The sequence below is a fragment of the Curcuma longa genome, chromosome 8, assembly GCF_044706935.1.
Source record: "Curcuma longa cultivar G26 ecotype Majalengka, Jawa Barat chromosome 8, ITB_CL_G26_1.1, whole genome shotgun sequence".
NCBI lineage: Eukaryota > Viridiplantae > Streptophyta > Magnoliopsida > Zingiberales > Zingiberaceae > Curcuma > Curcuma longa.
The window spans coordinates 4,361,840-4,383,782 of NC_133868.1; the positions used below are offsets into that span (position 1 = coordinate 4,361,840).

General features: G+C 34.6%; 2 protein-coding genes across 2 annotated transcripts; both read left to right on the forward strand.

The window, feature by feature from the left end:
• Window positions 1-8,248: 8,248 nt before the first annotated feature.
• Window positions 8,249-10,813, forward strand: LOC141833875 (enolase-like). The gene is made up of 8 exons (XM_074721385.1): window positions 8,249-8,611; window positions 9,490-9,537; window positions 9,651-9,737; window positions 9,826-9,906; window positions 9,982-10,083; window positions 10,165-10,245; window positions 10,362-10,442; window positions 10,787-10,813. Exons 1-8 carry the CDS (start codon window positions 8,249-8,251, stop codon window positions 10,811-10,813), a joined length of 870 nt encoding a protein of 289 aa, XP_074577486.1.
• Window positions 10,814-13,457: 2,644 nt separating this feature from the next.
• LOC141833877 (uncharacterized) lies at window positions 13,458-20,307 on the forward strand. The gene is made up of 10 exons (XM_074721386.1): window positions 13,458-13,798; window positions 18,124-18,411; window positions 18,459-18,462; window positions 18,581-18,640; window positions 18,723-19,043; window positions 19,117-19,329; window positions 19,443-19,535; window positions 19,651-19,758; window positions 19,835-20,095; window positions 20,281-20,307. Exons 1-10 carry the CDS (start codon window positions 13,458-13,460, stop codon window positions 20,305-20,307), a joined length of 1,716 nt encoding a protein of 571 aa, XP_074577487.1.
• The last annotated feature ends 1,636 nt before the right edge of the window (window positions 20,308-21,943 follow it).

Consider the following 21,943-nt stretch of genomic DNA (forward strand, 5'->3'; position numbering starts at 1 on the left):
ATCTAATGAACTACGTGTATCTTCTGTCTTTTATGAATGCAACTTTACTTGCCTACTTTCAACTGAGCTACAGAACAAGCTAAACTTCGTAAGTTGATCCAAGAAGAAAGCACCATTCAATTCTACATCACAACATAATTATCACACACTCATTGTTCTTCGGTCTCTTACATGTCCATTGACAGGACGATATATACATGCATACCTTAATTACTTTATCAATCATCATCAAATTATTACCTCATTCAAATATAGTCAAATAAGCCAATGCAAAAAATACAGTCAAAAAAAGAATTATTCTTCGTATATATATATTGAATATTGTAGAAAGGATCAATGACTTTCCTAAAGGTTGTGCACGATTTTTTCATTACAATTTCACTGTCAAACCTTTTGACTTGTCCGATTTATCATTCTGACAATCTTCGTTTAATGGTAAATGGAAGATTTTTGTGGCTTTTATCAGGTTTTCTATTCTTAATTACAAATTATCATTAATTAAAGCTTCAATTTTTCTAATAATTTAATTTCATATCAAAAATTTGATATTAACTATCATTAGTTTCTGAAAACATTATTATTCATATATAACAAATAATTTGTAAAAAAATATTTTATTTAAATTTTCAGTAAATATTCTACACATACTTTAGATAGAATTTTTAAAATATGTATATAAATAAAAAATGTAAGATTTAAATTTCTAACAAAAATACATTTCCATATTATATTTGAAAATTATTTATGAAAAACTAAAAGTTTCATTATAAACTTTCATTTCATAGAATAATTTTTAATTTAATTTCAATCCATAAAACACAGGAAACTAATTTCTATGCTACTGTATTAATAAATTTGGGATATTTAGATAATCTTGACAATTATTATAACTTTATTCCTATGAATTTAAGGAAAGAAATTTTATAATTTATACATGTTGAAATTTAATAGCTTCAAGAATTAGGAACCAAAATTTTATAGTGATTTCAGTTAATTAAGATGACTAACAATTATCATAGTTAGCTAGCTTCTGCACATTTAAGAAAGAAATTGTGTTGTTTTTTTTTAATGCTTCAAGATAGTGTAATACTTTTGATATATCCCGTATAATTAATGTCTAGCATATCATTATTTTGTTGAATTTAATCATTAATTAGTTTAATTTCTTTCACACAATAATTTTATTTACAATTTTCCACTCGTTTCTTCCCTTCCAATTTCATGATCCTCCTACTCGCCTTCATCTACTAAAGCCTCTATCATGTGGATGGAGATAATTGTAGTCAAAAGGATGTTTCAGTTTAAGGTGAATGGTCTATTATTTTTATCATGTCAAAAAGGTTATTAATTAGACCCGTAAGATTAATATCTCACAATTTACAGTGAGATCAAAACAGTGCATTCGTAAATAATGTATGATAATTATCAGATTAGATGTATTTTGATTCATGTGTGTAAAAATTTAGGTACAATATTATTATTAACTGTTTTGCAGTCTTTTCAGAGATTATGTTATTCGATTATGTGCGTACTCTATTGGAATTCAATTTGATTCTTCTGCAAGTTCAACAATGAACCAGTTTCTATTTTATGATATGTTCTGTTGATTAACAATCAAATATGAACATTAGGTTCTGATATTATGTGTGTAGTTCATCAATCAAATTAAAGAATTAGCTTATACTAACAGTAATTGTTTGACAAAACTATTATACAATTAAATTCAGCATTTTTAGTCAAGAGTTCAGTCAAATTTAAAGAGTAACTAAAAAGTGTTTATTTTCCAAAATAAGTTTTTACCCTATCCCTTTTGTGTGACTCATTTTCGTCCAATTAATAGTCAATTGAATGTTATTTACAACTGATGGATAGTCATCAAATATTTTATGGGGAAAAAAGTATTTGATAGCTGCATAGTGCTCAAAATTAGAAAATTAAATATATACAATTCGACGAACTATTAAAGATATGATGATTTCAATTTATCCTAAATTTGAGACTTCTTTTAAGGTCTTCAAACACTTTTGATTGAAAGTGTTAATGATTCTACAAGTCTTAAAATCAGAGGGTAGAATACATAAATAGGCTCAGGAACCATCAAAGACGCAATAGTACTTATTTTGCACGAATATGAAAGTTTTAAAATTGTTAAACACTTTTGATTAAAAGTGTTTAATAACTATATATATATCACAAAATAAAAAAACATAGATAGACTCAAGAAAATATCAAGAGAATGATGGAGCCAATTTGAAAAAACTTGTAGGTCACTAGGGCCATAAAATACAATTAGCTAAGATTATTTGATATTCCTAAAGGTTTTAAAGTTAGAAAAAATACATAGATATACTTAATTAGAACCACTAGGGAAACAAATGGTGCTCATCTAGTACGAACTCGAGACATCTAAACTATTAAACACTTGTACACAAAAGTATATGACAGATTAAAATAACATCAAATTAAAACTTATTTAGAAATAGATTAAACCAAACAAAATGGTCAACGAGGTATTGAAAAATATACATATCCTTTAATAAATATTACTATTTTATAAAGTTTAATTAATGCACCATTCACAAATTGTCAAATTAAATTTAGTTCATACGAATGATTAGCAGAGATATCTAGTACTCTAGAAGGTCGTTTACATTTCCCCATGTGTGCTTCAAAATTATCTACTTTTGAATTAAATAAGATATTATTGGTTAGCCTCGCTTTTAGGGATGTTGCGTTTCTATGATATATCAAATCTGTCAACTATAAAACCCAGTCATTCTCACTCCATTTCGTATGTTATGTCATGTCTTCCACGAGCTATTTATCATCCTGACGGCAAACCGGAAGCAGTTTGGAGACACCTACTGCCTAGCTGGCTAGTATTTTTCTTTTCTCAATAAACAAACATGATCGCACGTGAAGCGTTGCGCATTGGGATCATACACCCAAGTGTATGTTTGCAGCCGATGGTATCTCTCCATCTAGCGCATGGACGTGTTTGGCTAGTTTATGATTTATAAAATATAATATATATAATAACCTCGCGAGGAAGTCTTTATTGTTTTCTATATTTTTCTCGTTGACAAGTCGTTTCAACTACATGCTTTCGGACATCAGTAGATCTGCCATACTGTAGAGTGCGATCAGATTACCAAGTCGACAGCTCAGGCATAGCTTCAATAGATTACATCTTCTTCTGCTTTATGACTCTCCTGGTGGACCGGGAGACCCAAACGCAAAAAAGCAATAGAAAATGATAAACAAAAAAATAATATATTTTATTATTATTATTATTTATAAAAAAACGTTTTAAAAATATTATGAAAACAATACTTTATCCTGTGATTGAATAATCAAAAGATTTTTTATTTTCTAGCAGTCTGACTATTGGAATTTGAAGTATCGATTAAATAAAGATCAACAGTTCGATTTAAATAGATTGTTCGTTTAACTCATTAAAGGTCATTAAATTTAATATTTAAGTCATTTTCACCCTACACTTCTGATGCGTGTTCCGCAAGTATACGGAATGTCGCCAAGTAATAAAAGATATCGAATCCACAGGGACCGTGGAATTAATTACTATCCTAGCACAATAAGAGTGGAGAGTTGGAGAGTTTGTTGGAATTGGTTTGGTGTGGGGGAGATGGAGTGTTCTAGAGTTCCTAAACCTTAATTCGAAGATAGAATTCGACTGTGACAATGTATGGGAAGCGACTCTAGGACTTCGGATTCCTCGGGGTATTGATTGATTGACTTGGATCCTCTATCATTCCTCAATTATTACACAATTGTAGGGATTCTAACCAAATTATCCAATTAGACCTCGTCAGGCTTCCTCGGAATAAATCATTGGTGTTCTAATGTTACTTAGGTTGGTTTGAGATGATTCTAGATAGCCTGGTTCAAGACTCTCCTGTGTCACGCAGGCGTCCCAGAATACTACTAGATTCCTACCCCCTGTCACAGGGTATCCCAATAGAGACCTCTCCCCAACACTAGGCAACCGTTAGTTATCCCTCATAAACATTATCCATAGCTTGAACAATCCTTCGGAAAGTCCGGTTAAGACTCTCCTCCTGTCACGAGGCGTCCCGGGTGTACGATCCTAAGAATTCCTCAAACTCTGAATAATCTCTACCCTCATGGATTCATACTATTCACAAGCATATCATCAAACAAGCATAGAGCATAAATCCACAAAGCAATTGCCTAATAATATCATAGAACATGGTAGATTAACAAATCCCAAGTTTACAATCATCCAATAACCCCGATTCTTCCTAATCCTAGAATCTGGAGGACTACTCCATATCGGGGAGATTACAACACAAAGAAGAAGGTAAATAATGCATCCTAATACAAGAATCCTAGAGGAAAGCAAGCAAAAGGACTTATCAAGGGTCTCCTTCTTCTCCGGACTGCAGTCTCCTCGAAGGCGAGATGTAGATGTGATGGAGTATCCAACGGATGGACGGATCGTCGAATCTGGCTCCGGAATGAGGCGTCGGTGGCTCTAGCACGCTCCGGTGGCTCTCCAAGATCCCCCCCCCCCTTTTCTAGGGCTCTTAAGGGGGTCTATTTATAGGCCCCCAAGAAATGCCCTGAAAATCAGCCAGGCACGCCCCCGTCACACGGCCGTGTCTGGGAGACACGGCCGGGTGTGGTCGCCCAGCTGTGGTGGAGGCACGGCCGTGCCTGTGAGGCACGGCCAAGTGTAGTAGAGGTTCTGTCCTGAGGCACGGCCGTGCCTGTGAGGCACGACCAAAGCAATCTTGTACTCGGCTGGGAGACACGCCCGTGTCTGTGAGGCACGGGCTGAGGCTGGCTCTTCTCTGTTGGAAGACACGGCCGTGTCTGAGGGACACGGCCATGTCTTGGCATGACTCTGTGGAGGACACACGCCCGTGTCTATGGGACACGGCCAAAGGCAGGGGCTTCTCTGGTGGGAGACACGGCCGTGTCTGAGGGACACGACCATGTCTTTGGCTGCAGCAGGAGGAAGGCACGGGCGTGCCTATGGGGCACGGCTCAAGCTTGTTGGTTCTCTGGTAAGAGACACGCCCGTGTGATGTAAACACGGCCTCTGGAGGTGATAGACACGGCCGTGCCTATGAGGCACGGCCCTGTCTTGCCATGTCTTCAATGGATGCTCCGTTTCACCTATTTTGCTCCGTTTTCCGTCCTGAAACACACAAACACACAAGCAGTCCTCCGAACTAGGAAATAAAGAATACGATGCCAAATGCACAGATAAAGGGTGTAACATACATAAGATAAAGCATGAAAAGCATGAAGATGTGCAAATAAAGTATAAGAAATGGTTATGTATCCTACGCACATCACACCCCCAGACTTAAACCTTTGCTTGTCCTCAAGTAAAAACCTAGCGTCTAGATTCAGAATAATGATTCAAGTAGTATAAATTCTCAAGTACATCCATCTAGTCTTATCAAACAAAAGCAATGGTAAGCACGATACTCAAAATCATCAAAACATGGCCTAGAAATAGTTCTCTGTGCTCAGTGCTAAGTGACCTTAGTCTAATTGGTATCAAAATCCTTACTTAAAGTCAAGTCGTCATGCTACCGAGTTCCTAAGTGTTCCCGGCCCTAGACACTTACCTGCCACAGGCTTGGTTCATATCTTCCATTGCACAAGGTCTCAAAGGATTACCTCAAGATCAAGAGAATCGAATCATTTATTTCCCCAGTAACCATTACCAGTCTCAAAGGGGTAAATGAAACGTTTCCACTCTCGAAACTATTTTTTTTCATCCTTTTATTGTATGCAATATATTTACATTATTGCAAGTACTTAGTTTTGGTTAATTTTTTTTTTTTTTCATAAGGATGTAAGATTTTTCCAAAAGAGTTTACATGACTTGAGTTGGTCCAGTAACTACATTTGCAATGATTACACGGACAACGTAACTCTACACCATTCATGCATTTTGAATGACTCTTAGGAAAGTTTACAAACTCTTCAACTCCAACATAAAATTTAACTTGGATAAATCCATCATCTAATCTATTGTATATCCAAACTTTATTCATATATATTGTAACCTTCTGAAAAAATAAATTTTCCTTGAGTAAAAATAATAAGTAAAATTGAATGCAACCATATTTTAAATTACTTTTTAAGCACTTAGTTTTGGTCAAAATATAATACAAATGACAAGATTTGTTTAAAAAACTATTAAATTATGAGAGGAGACCAATATATACTTCATTAGCATAGTTAAGCCACTTAACCATTTAATTTAGTCATTACTATTTAATTTATTTCTTAATTTGTGAAGCAAATTTACTTAATTAATTACATTGATTAATATTTTATCTATTTTAATTTTATTTTGATGCGTATTTGTGAAGCAAATTTATACTAAATTTTAATCAAATTCAAGATTACTATAGACCCTAAACTAAGAAAATTTATACTAAATTTACTACAAGTATAAGCTTGGAAAAAAATGGTTATGATAAAGGATCCGAGAGATGTTACCTTTGGGGGAAGGCCGGAATCGAATAAGCTTTGGGGAGGAAAGGTCAGAATCGGAGAAGAGAACGTCGGAGAGTTCGCTAGAGGAGAAAAGCAGCTGAGAGAGGCTGGATCACTACTAAAAAATCTTGATTTTGCGGCAGTTATTTAGCGGCGGTTTTTAAAACCGCCGCTATTATTATTTTTCCCGGCGGTTTCAAACAACCGCCGCAAAAATAAATTTTTTGTGGCGGTTTAAATTTGATTTGCGGCGGTTTAGTAATTAATGGCAGTTTATAATTTATTTCGCGGCGGTTTAAAATTAAACCGCCGTTATATACTATTTTCCCGGCGGTTTATAATAAATTATAAAACCGCCGCAAATCAACTTCCGCTACTAAAAAATCTAAAACCGGCGCTCCCTTCGCCCGAACCAACCTCACGCCGCGCGCTCCCTTCGCCCCCAAACCCTACTTCACGTCTTCATGCCGCGGCTCCCTCTCGCCCGAATCAACTTCACGCCGCGGCACCCAAACCCTACTTCTCGCCCGAATCAACTTCACGCCGAGCCTTCCAGACTTCGCCGCTACGAACTTCCTCGCTGGACGGCGACACCCAAACCCTACTTCTCGCCCGAATCAACTTCACGCAGAGCCTTCCAGACTTCGCCGCTGCGACTTCCTCTCTGGACGGCGGCTTCCTCTCTGGACGCTGCGGCTTCCTCTCTGGAAAATCTACCCTCTTCAATGCCGTCGTAAGCTCCCCGTTCATACCCACGTATCGTATTCTTTTGTACTTGCAATCCCTTTCGCTTCTTGGTGTTGGGAGCCAAAAATAGATAGCTTTTTGTTATCAAAGAACAGTCGAAAATGAAAAAGAATTCCATTTTAAATCACAATTGTGAGTGAGTATGGTCTTTTTTTTTTTGGTGATTCTGATATAGGTTATCTTACGATGATGCCTTGTTTTCAGGTGGAGAATGGGAAAGCCCAGGCAGCAAATTTTCCCTTTTGTACCATAGAGCCAAATGTTGGCATAGTGGCAGTCCCTGACCCTCGATTGAATGTACTTGGAAAGCTTAGTAAATCTCAGCGGACATTTCCAGCGTCTGTAGAGTTTGTTGACATTGCTGGCCTCGTCAAGGGAGCAAGTCAAGGAGAGGTAAACAGTTTGTTATTATGTTTATTGTGTTGGTAAGTCACTAATAGGATAAACATTAGTCTTGTTTAACACCTTCAATAGAGAGATAGATCTGCCTAGTTTTTTATCCAAAATAATTGAATCAAATTAAATTAAAAGTCCTTGATTTGGATGGAATGTCTATCCTTATTAGAGCCTTAGCCCTAGCCTTTTCCTTTTGTTTTAGCCCTAGCCCTTTCCGTTATCATATTATTAATGGTTCATGTTATTTTGGGCCACGATCTGTATAGTTTGGCATACTTGCAACAACAACATCTTGACAATATAAGTTTTCTGTGCTTAGCTGGTTTTTGAATGTTTGTTTAGTCTAATTAATTTTGATTTATATCTGCCACCTCTGTTTGTTGTTCACAATTTACCTTTTGGATGGCAACAAGCTATTTTAATCTCTGTTTGTTGTTCAAAGTTTTTTCTACAGTGCTTTTGAATTTTAATCTCAATATCTCTTTTGTGTGGATAGTAACTCTCCCAAAGGATTGACTTAACTAAGGGTATTTATATTTTTTTGATCTACTGACAATAGCAATTAACAGGATTCAAACATAGAACTTGCTATTCTGATACCATGTTTTCAATTTTGGTGAACTTTTATCCCATAGATGTTGGATTTTCAAAAATTGATTCACTTTCTCAAGCTATAGGGAAGGAGCACCCGGGCCGAGTTCGAGGTGTGGGTTCTGGGCCATGCCCTACTCAAGTCTTTGGTCAAACATCATGTTCAAATGCTCCTGTTGATTTTGGACTCCAAACATATATGACTGAGATGAAATCTGAATTAGAAGCTTCTCGAGTAAAAGTACAGAATTTGGAATCAATAATTGAAACAGAAAGATCAAGAAGACAAGCATTTGAGGGAGCTGTTAAATATATTCTGCAAATGCAAGGAAGCAATTTGCCACCTGAATTGGCCACTTTGATTAGTTCGATGGTATGTATGTTAATGGTGTTAAAATTACTTTTAATTTTTTATATTCAATTAGTATTTTTAATTTTAGGCCCCAGATGAAGGGAGTGCACCTGCACTCTCACAAGGTGCAAGACCATCTTCCTCGGCTAGTCATGATGCTCAACAACTTGCTGATCATTCCAACCTTAGTCCAAATTAAATTAGTAGCTAGATTGCATCATAGCTTAGGTATGTTTTACTATTTACCTTTGCTTATGAGAAGTGATTTTGCACCTTTACATGTCTTCAAATGTGTGGTTGTTATCTTAATTCATTAACAACGTCAATATTTGCTGCATTTGTCTGTGGTTGCAGGTGTGTAAGCTGGGAAGAAGGCTGTTGCATTTAACTAAACTTTGTGAACCTTATATGTTGCATGTGATGGTCTTGCTCCTTGAAAGCAAAGACAGTTACTAAAAACTTTGTGAACCTTATATGTTGCATTTAACTAAACTTTGTTAAATATTTGTGTGATATGCTTTCAGGTATAGAGTTATTGACTTATTCTAGCATTAGTCATTGTGCCATGTGAGATGCTTGCATCATTAAGGACATAAAAGTGATAAGTGCTTAGCCAATGTCTATTATATGTCTTGCTTGTCTATTTTGTATAGCTTTTGACAGTTCAAATGAACATAATATATTGGAACTCGTAGCCTGCTTGAGTTGGACAATGTCTGACTAAAGGTATATATTGGAGATTTTAATTAAAAGCTTAAACTACTTGTCTTTAATCTTTACTCCCTATGAAGTGTGACATTCCTTTGAAATTCCTTTGAATGTTCGACCACATGTTATTTTTTTCTTATTTTTGTATGCCTTTAGTAACATGATAAAAATCTTTATCCATTCTGGATTAGGCTGTTGAGAATGTGAATAAAGTAATTGCTCCAGCATTGATCGACAAGGTATGCTTAATGTTCTTAGCTTTTTGTCCTTTCTGTATTATATTTTTATTCCCCATTGTATTATTACATTTATACTGTATGTCTATCAAGCATGCATATTTAAATTGTTTCAGGATCCTATTGAGCAAGCACAGATTGATAATTTCATGGTACAACAACTTGATGGTACTCAAAATGAATGGGGTTGGTGCAAACAGAAGGTAAATTGCTCTATCAAGTCATTGTTATTTTATTTTTTTCCTTTAGTTTTTAATAATTCATTATTTTGGTTCCATGTTATTGCTTCAGCTTGGCGCCAACGCCATATTGGCTGTATCACTTGCTGTATGCAAAGCAGGTGCAAGTGTGAAGAAAATTCCACTCTATCAGGTTGGTAAAAGTTTTAGACACCACTCCGAATAGCTTTTAAAATTTTCTGATATTTATTCTTTTTTTGGGATGTAGCACATAGCAAATCTTGCTGGAAACAAGAACTTAGTCTTGCCTGTTCCTGCATTTAATGTTATCAATGGAGGATCACATGCTGGAAATAAGCTTGCTATGCAGGTTAGAACCCTCTGAGATATCAGTTTCACTTCTGTGTATAAGGTAGTTAAGTTACTTATCTCGAGTTTCTTTTCATGACAGGAATTCATGATTCTTCCAGTGGGGGCTTCTTGTTTCAAGGAAGCCATGAAGATGGGTGTAGAAGTTTATCACAATCTGAAGGTTAGTATTGGTATTGTGTTATGATTGTTTTACTCACTTCTTTAAGAACATCAGGAGGAGGTAAACTTATGGCATGGATGTTGCTGCAGGTTATGATTGTTTGGGAATTGCTGCAGGTTCTGATTGGCATGGATGTTGCTGCTTCTGAATTCTATAGTGAGAATGATAAGACTTATGATCTCAATTTCAAGGAGGAGGTAAACTTATTTTCCGTTGGTGAATTAGACAAATTTCTTCAAAGGATCCCATCATAGCAAATTTCTGGGAAGGACTCCACATACAACTTCAAAGGATCCCATCATAGCAAATTTCTGGGAAGGACTCCACAGTACTGTAATTCTGTTGGCTGCAACTTGATAAATGATAACAATGTATTATACCTGTTGATAAATGATAACTGTATGTGATTTGATATTTGACAAATTTGATATCCATGTGTAATGAATATTTGTTCACTAGTTTTGCAAGAAATTAATGCAAGTAAAATTTTTAATTTTTTATAATTTTTGGTTTAATTTTTCTATTGTAAAAACTATCGCAGGTTGAAAATTATGTAATTGCACACTAAAAGCTAAAACTGCCGGGAAACTATTTTACGGCACTTTTAGCAAACGGGAAACCATTTTGCGGCAGTTTTAGCCGGGAAACCATTTTGCGGCAGTTTTAGCAAACCGCCGGGAAACCATTTTGCGGCAGTTTTAGCAAACCGCCGGGAAATCAATTCGAACCGCCGCAAAAAATAAACCACCAGGAAATCATTTCTAACCGCCGTTAAAAGAACCGCCGGGAAATTATCTCGAACCGTCGCAAAAACAACCGCCGAAAAATCATTTCTAACCGCCACTAAACAAACCGCCGGGAAATATTTCGAACCGCCGCAAAAACAACCGCCGGGAAATCTACTTTAGTGGCGGTTATACCAGCGGTTCTCTAAAACCGCCGCTAAATGGTTTAACGACACCGGTATCAGCGGCGGTTTACCAAACCGCCGGGAAATGATTTTGCGGCGGTTCCAAACCGCCGCTAAACGATTTTAAAACCGCCGGGAAATCCTTTTTTTCTTGTAGTGGATCTAGAGAAGAAAACGCCACGCACACGCGAGGAGAGTTCGCGGGAGGAGGGTTCGCCGGAGGAGAGTTCGCCGTGTGCTAAGAGATCGCTAGAGGAGAGGACGTCGCGAGCGCGGAGATCGCCGGAGCAGAGAAATCGCGGAGGGGAGCAGAATAGGGTCGGGAAGGAAACCCTAAAATCGCGAACTTAGCGACGGATTAGTAAAATTCCGTCGCTAAGGTTGCGATGGAAATAAAATTCCGTCGCTACCTTAGCGACAGATTAGTAAAATTCCGTTGCTAATTAAGGTTGCGATGGAAATAAAATTCCGTCGCTACCTTAGCGACAGATTAGTAAAATTCTGTCGCTAAGGTTGTGATGGAAATAAAATTCCGTCGCTACCTTAGCGACGGAGTTTTATTTCCATCGCTAAACCTTATTTCCATTTTTATATATTAATTCCGTGGCTATATTAGTGACGGAAATAGAGACGAAATTATTATTTCATCGCTAAATTAGCGACGGAATTAAAGTTCAGTCGCTATATTAACGACAGAATTTTATTTCCTTCGTTAATGTAGCGACGGAAATTTATTTCTGTCGCTAAATGAAACGTTAGTGACAAAATGATTATTCCCGTCACTAAAATAGTAATGAGAAAAAAGTTTCATCGTTAATTCCGTCGCTATTTCATGATTTTCGTGGTATTTGCTCGGCTAATTTGAATCAACACGTAATTAAAATAATCATTAAATTATGAGAGGAGACCAATATATACTTCATTAGCATAGTTAAGCCACTTAACTATTTAATTTAGTCATTACTATTTAATTTATTTCTTCATTTGTGAAGCAAATTTACTTAATTAATTACATTGATTAATATTTTATCTATTTTAATTTTATTTTGATGCGTATTTGTGAAGCAAATTTATACTAAATTTTAATCAAATTCAAGATTACTATAGACCCTAAACCAAGAAAATTTATACTAAATTTACCACAAGTATAAGCTTGGAAAAAATGGTTATGATAAAGGATCCGGGAGATGTTACCTTTGGGGGAAAGTCGGAATCGAATAAGCTTTGGGGAGGAAAGGTTGGAACCGGAGAAGAGAACGCCGGAGAGTTCGCTGGAGGAAAAAAGCATGAGAGAGGGTGGATCCAAAGAAAAAAACGCCGCGCGCACGCGAGTAGAGTTCGCGGGAGGAGGGTTTGCCAGAGGAGAGTTCGTCGTGTACTAGGAGATCGCTAGAGGAGAGGACACCGCGAGCGAGGAGATCGCCGGAGCAAAGAAATCGCGGAGGGGAGAAGAATAGGGTTGGGAAGGAAAGCCTAAAATTGCGAACTTAGCGACAGATTAGTAAAATTCCATCTCTAAAGTAGCGTTGGAAATAAAATTTCGTCGCTATCTTAGTGATGGAGTTTTATTTCCGTCACTAAACCTTATTTCTATTTTTATATATTAATTCTGTAGCTATATTAGTGATGGAAATAAAGACGAAATTATTATTTCATCGCTAAATTAGCGATGGAAATAAAGTTTAGTCGTTATATTAGCGACGAAATTTTATTTTCGTGGTTAATGTAACGACAGAAATTTATTTCCGTCGCTAAATGAAACGTTAGCGATGGAATGATTATTCCCATAGCTAAAAAAGTTTCATTGTTAATTCGGTTGCGATTTCATGATTTTCTTATGATGTTTGCTCGGCTAATTTGAATCGACACGTAATTAATTTGATCTCGTGATTTATGTCGAGATTAATGAATTAAGCATACGTAAATGGCACGTCCAAACAAATTAAGGCATAGAATTAGAAGTAGAATTGCAAGCTCAGTGGGAAAAACTTCCTTGTCCTATCCATCAGATGGCATGGTATGACCTCACTGACCACTTAATATTGATCACTCGGATCGATCTTCAAGTAATCTATGCCGACGTGTCACCACCTTACGTTGCATGGCCATCTTCAATTAGCTTCTTCAAGCATGCACGTACCAACAAATTCCATGCATTGCCATCTCAATCTTCCATCAGCAATCCACCGGCTCACGCAATCAATCCACCGTCGCCACGGTTATAAATTCCGCCGAATTGGATGCGTCGATGCACTAAGGTCGATCGAGTGGATTGGATATTGCATAATATCATATAATGTCGATGAAGAAGGCGGCGATGGCTGCGGCGGTGGTTCTGCTGGTGCTGGCAGCCGAGGCGGCGGAGCCGCAGCTGACGTGCGCCGACGTGCGGAAGATCGTGGGGACTTCGTGCGTCAGCTACGTGACGGGAGAGGAGGCGCACGCGTCGCCGACGTGCTGCGCCGCCGTGCACGATCTGCAGGCTCGGACACCGACGACAGAGATGCGGCAGCTAGCCTGCAACTGCCTGAAGACGGAGGCGACGCAGATCAAGAACATACAAGACCAGCTGGTGGCGGCGCTGCCCGGCCAGTGCGCCGTCTCCCTCTCCTTCCGCCTCAGCGTCCACATCGACTGCGCCACGTACGTACGCGTTCATATACGCAACTAATTTTTTATATACGAAAAATAAATAAATAATTTAAAGCATGCTAATTATCTCGTCTTCTGCTTCTTCTGCATGCTAATTATCTCGTGGTTTATATTTTTGATGCAGAATTCCGTGACCGGACTCCGGAGGACATAACAAGCAAGGGTAGTTTAATGTAATTATATATATATATGTATACACATAGTGAAAATAAGAAAAGCTAACCGAATGGAAAGGGTCCATTCCTGCTTGCTTTGCCATCAGTACGTATCTTTGGTTTGATGTATAACAAGCTACTCTTGCTTAATTAATGAATCTAGTTATTGCATATCTATTTGCAAATTGGTTGATGCTTTATATTTAAAATTTTACCTCGTGAATATGCATGGGAGATGTAGAAACATAAAAGGCCGTGAGTTTTTTATTTTTTTATTTTCTTTATTTTTGGGGAGGGTTGTTAGATTGTGTCGGGTGATAGGGGAATCACATGTAAACGATTAAAAAGAACTCATAAATGCTACTTAACATCAAGCGCCAAAAGAAGAATCATATGTAAAAAGATTTAATATAGACAGGCAGTCTCAAGTTTCCTTAAGGCCCTAGACAATTATTTTTAATCTTTAATATTTTTAAAAAAATTTCTCATTCGGATGTGGAATCGATAATAACATATTTAATTTTTAAAAATAAATTTTTATATAAATTTTAGTTTTATGATTTTTGAGATGTAAAATTATTAATTAAATTTTTATATTTAAGTTTTGATAATAAAATGTTTCGATTGATAAAATTATTAAATTATTTAATATTTCTTAAGATATTATTGAATGTACATAAGATTTTATTAATTTTAATTTTGAAAAAAAAAAATTCTGTTGAAGTTACATGTAAATTATTTTAATTTTTTTTAAAAGGTTCAATATCTCAAGTGCTATTTTTAATTTTAGATTTATTATTATTTTTTAAGGATTTTAATTCTAAAAATAAATTAAAACCATCGATAACATGTCATGTGTTAAAATTTTTTTAAAATTTAAATATTTTATTTTTTTAAAAATCATCATCATACAATTTTAACTTTTCTACACCATATATATAAAAAATTAAAATTATCTTTTTATATTTTAAATTATTCAATCCTATTTTAAAGTGAAGAAATAACATAATCCATAATATGATTAAAGTAAGTAATTCCCCTTGTTAGTTTTATTCTCATCAAATCGTTTGTTTCTCCTAATTATATATTTTCATGAAATTTTAATTCTATATTCATTTCAATTGCAATCTCTTTGATAGAAATTACAACAATTATGAATTCATTTTTTCTATAATCATTAAAAAAATAACACCTTGTAACTAACCATACCTAACAATATTAATTATAAATAATATATCATAGCAACTAACCATACCTAATAAAAATTTAAAATTTTTAAACTCATATGTTGCTAAAAAATTTGCTTCACCTTTTGTTTTAGGATCATCACTAGTTTCTTCAAGTTTATATAAAACTTCTCTTATTTGTGGAGTTTGATATTTTATTGCTTTAATACTTTCAAGATGACTTTTCCAACGAATTTGTAATAATGGTTTAATTGTTAAATTAGAAATACGGTCTTATAAAACTTTTCATCTTTCAAAAAGAAGAAAATAATGAGTAAATACGTTGTATCACACTAAATAATCTTATAGTACTAGGACTAGAGTCATCAATTTGGATTGTGTCGTTTGGATTGGCCGGCCTCGCCAAATAATTTAAGTGGGTTAGATAAAAATTTTATTAACTCATTTTAAGATAGATTCAAGTGGGCTGACCCGCTTAGGCCCGCACCTCGTGGGTCGATATGCGGCGAGCTTGGGTTGGCCTACAGGTTGAGAAAACTTTTATTTAATTTAAAATTAAAGTAGAAAACTCAATAGACTAACGAACTTGACTTGTTTAAACCGCAATCCAAAATCAAAAATTTTAACTTGACCCATTTAAACGTAATTCAAACTTAAAATTTTTAATATTTCTATACTTTTTTATTTTTTGATAGGTCTGTGGGTTAGCCCGTCTAACCCACAACCCGCCTTGGGTTGGGTTGAGTTGAAGAATTTTCAACCCATCAAGTTGGTGGGTCAGTTCGCTCCACCCTTCTATATACCAGATATCTGGTGAGTTGGCACGCCCCATTATGGATTAGCCCATTTGACAGCTCTAACTAAGACAAGAATTAGCCATATCATATATTAATATATTACTAAGTTAAAACTATGACAACCACATGTGTATCAAAAACTATAGAATTTATGCCTAAAATTCACTTTTGTATGCCTTATTGTTTACTTTTCATATTAACTTCATTATCATATCTTTGTCCTCTTATGCCATTTACATCAAGTTTAATTTTTCTTTATTATACAAATAAGAGTATCAAAAAGACCATATATCATCTACTTTTAAAAAATATATACAATATTTTTCTATTTTGATTGGACTTTTAAAATATTTACACATATTAATATAAGAGACATTTATTCTTAATAACTTATATCTAGAGTAAAATCAAGTATAATTGAAAAGTATTTTACTTCTTTTATTTTTTAATTATAATATATTTTATTTCTTTTTCTAATATATTTATTAATATTTTATATATTATGGTCAAAATAATAATTATAAATTTCACCATTTTGAATATGTTTAAAGTGTTCTTGCATTATCGGATTAAATTCTGTAATCATTTCAAATAAATCTAAAAATTTCCATTGTTATCTTAATAAATCTTCTCATTTGTACCACAAAATGCTAATTTTTTTACAAAATTTTTAACTATAGTAATAATTTTTATTAATACATTTTTCTAATGTTCTTTTTCTATCTTTTCTTATAAATTTTGATCAATAATTTTATTTTTAAGTAATCTCATTTTAATATCAAACTAAATATTCATATTTATAATATGTTATTCATGACTTTCAAGCTTTGCACTAAGATTTTTTCAATCTCGACACCCTTCATTTGCTAATTGAATTATAATTAATTTTTGACTAAATAATTTATAATAAAAGCAAAATATTATATCTAATTCTTTTGAATATATTATCAATTTACTATAATATTTTTCTCTATTTGGTAATTTTGAATATAATGAATCATAGAAAATATCTAGAATTTTCATTATTTGGACAATAGATTGATTTCTCTAATTGGATCTTTTTCAACTAATAAATATATTAAATTTGTATTTATATTTTTCCATGGTACTAGATCATATATATTTTGAACAATAGTTTCATCAATATTATTAAAAATTTTATCTTCAAGATCTATTAATTATCTTCTTATTCTTTTACATTATTATTATCTTTTTCGTTAATATTAATATTTAATGGATTAGATTTGTGATTATTAGGAAGTTTTTGACGGATTTTTTAATCCTAAAGTATTATCTTTTAACAAAATTCAATTGATTTTTAATTATATTATTTTTTGAGTCTTGAATTTTAATATTAATAGCAAATCTATCAAGTGCACATTTTTTTAGATTAAATAAATTCTTCTAAGTTTTTTTCATATATTTTGTATATCAAAAGTCATATTTTTAAACAGATATATTTATATTCAAATAATAATTAAAAAAATATAAGTCCCTACTATTTTATCAAAATAAAATTATTTAAAATTAAAGGAATAATAAAATTTGATTTATTCCATGTAGTTTTAATTTAATAATATTTTAAAGTTCGACTATTACCTACACAAATATAATAAAAACAAATAAATATTAATTTTTATTTGAATTGATTAATTTACGCAGCATAACCTATCATACAGTTTCCATAAACAATTCTTTCTATAATAAAAAATAGAAACACAATCACACATATCAAGTTAAGCCTACATGGAAACACATTTCACTGGTGATATCACCATCAATAGCACAAAAATTGAAAAAATTATTAAAAAAAGAGCACTCACTACAATAAACTTCACTTTTCACAACACATCATTAACGACATATATCTATAATGTGTTGTTAATAATAGTTTTTATAGCGCACATAATCAAGTGCGCTGCGGATAATAAATTATATTTTAAAATTAACAGCGCACGTATAATCGTGCGCTGTGAATAGTATTTTTTACAGCATGTAAAAATTATACGCTGTTAAAAGAAGGTTAAAAAATAGCATTGGCAGCGCGCATAGATGATACACTATTAAAAATATATTAAAAAAGTATTTGATAAATATTTCTTTTCCCAGCCGGTCTTTACACGCACGCCTTAGGTTTTTTCGCAAACTCGCTCCCGACTGCCTCTATCCTTTGCGAGACTCCCCCCTCCGACCGCGATCGCTCGTGCTTGCCCGTGCGCTCGGCCGGCCGCGCTCGCCTGCCCGTGCTCACTCTCCCGACCGGCGCTGTTTCGTGAGATTCCCCCTGGTCGTCACTCCTCCCGCACTTGCCCGCCCGACGAGTTCTCCTCCAGCCCTCACCCGCCCGACCATCACTCCTCCCGCGCTCGCCCGACCGCCGAGTTCTCCTCCAACGCTCGACCGCACGCCCAGCCGGTCGTCACTCCTCTCGCGCCTATTTCCTCCCCTTGTAGCAGCAAGCAGAGGTAAAATGTTGTTTTAGTGTTTTAGGATCTGTGTTATTTCATTTTAGGTTTGTAAGTGTCATTATATGTTGCATAGTTAAAATTTTATTGTTTCTATATTTTTTTCCTCCACTTATTTATCTTCAATAATGTATCATGTCATATTATTTATGAGCAGGTTATTATATAGCATTTAAAAGATGAAAAATGGGGAAGAAAACGGAGCAAGTCAGTTGTAGATGAAATTCAGGTGATATTGTATTTTTTTTAAATCTTGGTTTACTATAGTAAAGTATAGTTATATATTTCATTCTCTTTATGCTATTTTGTAGGCTAATATAGTGAAGAGGCTATCAGGAGTGGACTCTAATACTTCACCTAATTCATCAGAGGATTTGCATGATACACAGTCAATTGACGAAGGCAAAATTGATAAGAAAAAGGCAAGGGGTCCATCAAAATTGAAATTAGCTAGTGGTCATTTAATGCCTAAAGAGCTGGAGCGTAATGAGTTCGGACAACCAATTGGGGTTAATTCTATAAAATATGCTTCTTTTCTTGGGTGTATGGTAAAAGAATTTGTGCCATATACATTAGATGGGTGGAACGATGTGAATGAAGATGTGAAGAATAGGATGTGGAGTTGTCTTCAGGTAATGTATTGAATTTAATAAGTTTTAATTTATAACAAAAAGTTGATATAATTTTGTGTTTCTTAATGTACAGGTGAATTATAATGTTGAGGAGTGTGAAAAGAAAATAATCTTTCAAAAATTGGCTAAGTTGTGGCGTGATAGAAAGTCCAAACTGCAAATACTTGTACGAGAAGCCAATACAGGTCAAGTAGCTTCACGAAATCTTAATATTTTGAAGCCTGAATTTATGGATCAACAACAGTGGGAATTGTTTGTAAAGAGAACATTATCACCTGAATTTCAAGTAAGTATTAATTAAGTGAATTTACTTGTAATGGATTTTGATATATTAGAACTACTCGTAGGATTAACGTACTTGGATATATGTGAATATGTTATATATATTTTTATTCTCAGGAAAAGAGTGTAAAATTTAGAGCAATGAGGGAAAATCAAGATCACATTCACACGATGAGCCGGAGAGGTTATGCTCGATTGGCTAACATTATGGTAAGTGTTATTATTTATAAACAATTATGAATCCAAAATTTCTATACATATGCTTATATATATTATTATTTATTTCTAACAATTTTTTTATATTTATATATGTCAAATACTTAAGGAAAAAGCAAGTCCTGCAGATACAACAATTACAAGGTCACAAGTTTGGATTGAAGGTCACAAGAAGAAAAATGGGCAACCTATTAGTCAAGCTATTGGAGATAAAATAGTAATAAGAGTTTTCATACCTATGCTAGCACTGCAGATAAAGCTATTTTACAATATTTGTATATTGCTATTTGCAGAAAGAAATAGAAGAATGCCCACCCGAAGCTTTAAACACAACTAACATTGCCGATGATGCAATTAGCCTTGTATTTGGCAAGGAATCTCGAGGTAGAGTGCGTGGAATGGGCTTTGGAGTTAAACCATCAAAAGTCGGAGCTTTTGTGGAAAAAAATTCAACTGTTAAGCATCTTGAAAGTATAGTGCATAATCTTCAACAAGAAATGCAAGAAATGAGGTCCTACTTTCAAACTATAAAGTTACAAAATGAAAAGGAACAGGTTAGTAATGTGGCTATTTTTATTGTAGAGTTATATAGTTATTCTGATTTTATCCAGAATTATATTGTATTTCTTCTGATGAATTGCTGATTGGTATTTCTGTTTTAAATGCATGATTGGTATTTATGGAATCTGATTGGTGTTTATGGAATCTGATTGGTATTTATGTTTTTTTCCCAACTTAGGTATGTTATGTATTTATGGAAATCTGATTGCATCATCAAATAAGTGCAAAATTCATAGTAATGCTTTATCATACTACATTTGATATTATAAGATAAGCTTATTGTGTATTAGACTAACAATAACTAATTTGTTTGTCAAATTAGGTTGCTAGTGGTGGCATTGGAAGCGGTGTTGGAAATTATATTAGTGGCGATAGCAATATTGCAGCTCAGGTAACTATCTTAACACAATATTATACTTTCGTTTATTATTTATAGCATGCTCTATTATAAAATTTGTTTAATCATTAATTATTATTTATTGTGATATAGTCAAAACTAAAGAAGATGACTGCTGGAGATATCAGTGTTAATGCTAAATGTAAGCTGCTTCATTGGTCTGTTGATGGAGCTGTTGCAGAAGGTCGAATTGCATCCACAGATCCAAAAGCAAAAGTACATCACGTTCCTCTTGGTGGATCTTATTGGAAAGTTTGGATTGATAGAGTTTTTGTGGAGAAGGTGGAGCTAATTCGACCAAACGAAGAAATGTTTTTTCTTGAGGATGCAATAGGAAGCACAGTAGCTTGGGCATCGATGTTTATAGTTTTGTCTGACTGATTTGGACGAATCCATATACTGTTTGTAGTAAAGATGAACATGAACTTGGATTGTTTTGTCTAACTAAATGTAGATGTACCTTGTAGGTCTAACCTACTAGGACTAGTTATTTCCATAGATAGAGTTCCCACCTACCAAACATCTTATTTGAACTTTCTCTTGCCTAACCTCAAGTTAGGACTAGTCACTTCCATATGTAGACTTCTTACCTGTCAAATATCCGATCACCCTTGGCCTGTTTGGACTTTTCCTTGCCTAACCTCCAGTTAGTACTTCCTTGCATAATCCTCCAAATCAGGGACTTTCCTTGCACAATCCTCCAAACCAGGTCTTCCTTGCCCAATCCTCCAGATCAAGACTTCCTTTGTCTAGCCTCCAATTAGGATTTTCCCTGCCTAGCCTCAACTAGGACTTCTCCTTGTCCGATCTAACCGACTAGGACTTCTTGCTAGTCTTCTAGTCAACGTTGGCCTGACTAGACTCCAATCACATCCAAATATTAGGTCTTGTTTTGAACAACCCTTGGTCAAACAGACCAAACCTAGATGTATTATCAAACATCAAAACCATAAGGACAGACTAGTATTCCTTGCACCAACAATCTTCTATTTCATGATTTGCATGCAAAGTCATGTGTTCAGTAGTGGCCTTTGATGCATAAAGCCTTTGTAACCTAGGAGTTACTACAAAAAAACCATGAAATAGCGACGGAAATAACGACGGAATTAAATTCCGTCGCTATAATTAGCGACGGAATATTTTATTCCGTCGCTAATGATATAATCTGCGACGGATAATTCATTCCGTCGCTAATTTAGCGACGGAGATTTTAAATCCGTCGCTAATTGCAACGAATATTTTAATTCTGTCGCTAATTATAGAGACGGAATTAAATTCCGTCGCTAATTAGCGACGGAATTAAAATATCCGTCGCTAATTAGCGACGGATTTAAAATCTCCGTCGCTATAATCGCGATTTAGGGTTGGATCCAACCCCGATTTTTTTCTTCTCCGCGCGTTCTTTCTCTGCGATCTCCGTCCGACGTTCTTTCTCTCGGCGAAA

Coding starts and splice junctions, on each gene's coding strand:
- LOC141833875 (XM_074721385.1), top strand. CDS start 8,249: ATGTTTTCAATTTTGGTGAACTTTTATCCCATAGATGTTGGATTTTCA. Junction 8,612..9,489: donor CCACTTTGATTAGTTCGATG/GTATGTATGTTA, acceptor ATTCTGGATTAG/GCTGTTGAGAATGTGAATAA. Junction 9,738..9,825: donor GGGGTTGGTGCAAACAGAAG/GTAAATTGCTCT, acceptor TTATTGCTTCAG/CTTGGCGCCAACGCCATATT.
- LOC141833877 (XM_074721386.1), top strand. CDS start 13,458: ATGAAGAAGGCGGCGATGGCTGCGGCGGTGGTTCTGCTGGTGCTGGCA. Junction 19,330..19,442: donor CATTATCACCTGAATTTCAA/GTAAGTATTAAT, acceptor TTTTATTCTCAG/GAAAAGAGTGTAAAATTTAG. Junction 19,536..19,650: donor CTCGATTGGCTAACATTATG/GTAAGTGTTATT, acceptor CAAATACTTAAG/GAAAAAGCAAGTCCTGCAGA.